This window comes from Oxyura jamaicensis, unplaced genomic scaffold, assembly GCF_011077185.1.
Source record: "Oxyura jamaicensis isolate SHBP4307 breed ruddy duck unplaced genomic scaffold, BPBGC_Ojam_1.0 oxyUn_random_OJ67618, whole genome shotgun sequence".
In the NCBI taxonomy this organism is placed as follows: Eukaryota; Metazoa; Chordata; class Aves; order Anseriformes; family Anatidae; genus Oxyura; species Oxyura jamaicensis.
Window position 1 is genome coordinate 3936 of NW_023308592.1, and position 976 is coordinate 4911.

Below are 976 nucleotides of genomic sequence, written 5' to 3' on the forward strand. Positions count from 1 at the left end.
GACGTGGGACATGGGGGAGGTGGGACAAGGGGCATGGAATATGGGGATGTGGGGGCACGGGGACATGGGGACATGGGACATGGGGACATCAGAGGTGGGACATGGGACGTGGAATATGGGGATGTGGGGCCATGGGGACATCAGAGGTAGGACGTGGGACAGGGATATCAGACGTGGGATATTTCTGGGTTCAGGTTTGGGGTGCAGGTTTTTGGGTTCAATTTTTTGGGTTCAGGTTTTTGGGTTCAGGTTTGGGGTGCAGGTTTTTGGGTGCAGGTTTCTGAGTCCAATTTTTTGGGTGTGGGTTTTTGGGTTCAGGTTCTTGGGTCCCAGTTTTTGGGTGCAGGTTTTTGGATCCAGATTTTTGGGTTCAGGTTCTTGGGGACAGGTTTTAGGGGTGCAGGTTTTGGGTGCGGGTTTTGGGGTGCAGGTTTTGGGTGCGGGTTTTGGGGTGCAGGTTTTTGGGTGCAGGTTCTTGGGTTCAGGTTTTTGGGCGCAGCTTTCCAGGTGCAGGTTTCGGGGTGCGGGTTTCGGGGTGCAGGTTTTCAGGCTCAGGTTTCGGGGCGCGGGTTTCGGGGCCCACCTTGTAGAGCGGGTGGCAGGCGGGCAGGTGCATGGTGGCGATGGCGAAGACCTCGGCCAGGAAGTGGGTGAGCAGCAGGTGGACGACCACCTCGTGCAGCTGCACGTGGGCGCTGCGCACCCACAGCTTGGCCAGCTCCCAGCTCCACGGCGCGTCCGCGGGCACGAACACCGGCGCCTCCGGACCGGGGTGCTGCGACAGCTGGGGGGGACGTGGGGACATCGGGGTGGGGGACGTGGAGGTGAGGGATGTGGGGACGTGGGGACATTGGGGTGGGGATATGTGGGATATGGGGACCTGGAGATATGGGACATGGGGATGTGGAGATATGGGACATGGGGACATCGGGGTGGGGGACGTGGAGGTGAGGGATGTGGGGACGTGGGGACATTG

General features: G+C 60.2%; 1 protein-coding gene across 1 annotated transcript in view; it reads right to left on the minus strand.

The window, feature by feature from the left end:
* Positions 1-805, minus strand: part of LOC118159138 (hydroperoxide isomerase ALOXE3-like) — a gene marked incomplete at its 3' end in the record, with an annotated part of 4085 nt that extends 3280 nt beyond the window's left edge. Inside the window, exon 1 of the mRNA XM_035313762.1 lies at positions 584-805. Coding sequence (XP_035169653.1) covers positions 584-805 — 222 coding nt within the window. The remainder of the gene's footprint in view (positions 1-583) is intronic.
* Positions 806-976: the final 171 nt, after the last annotated feature.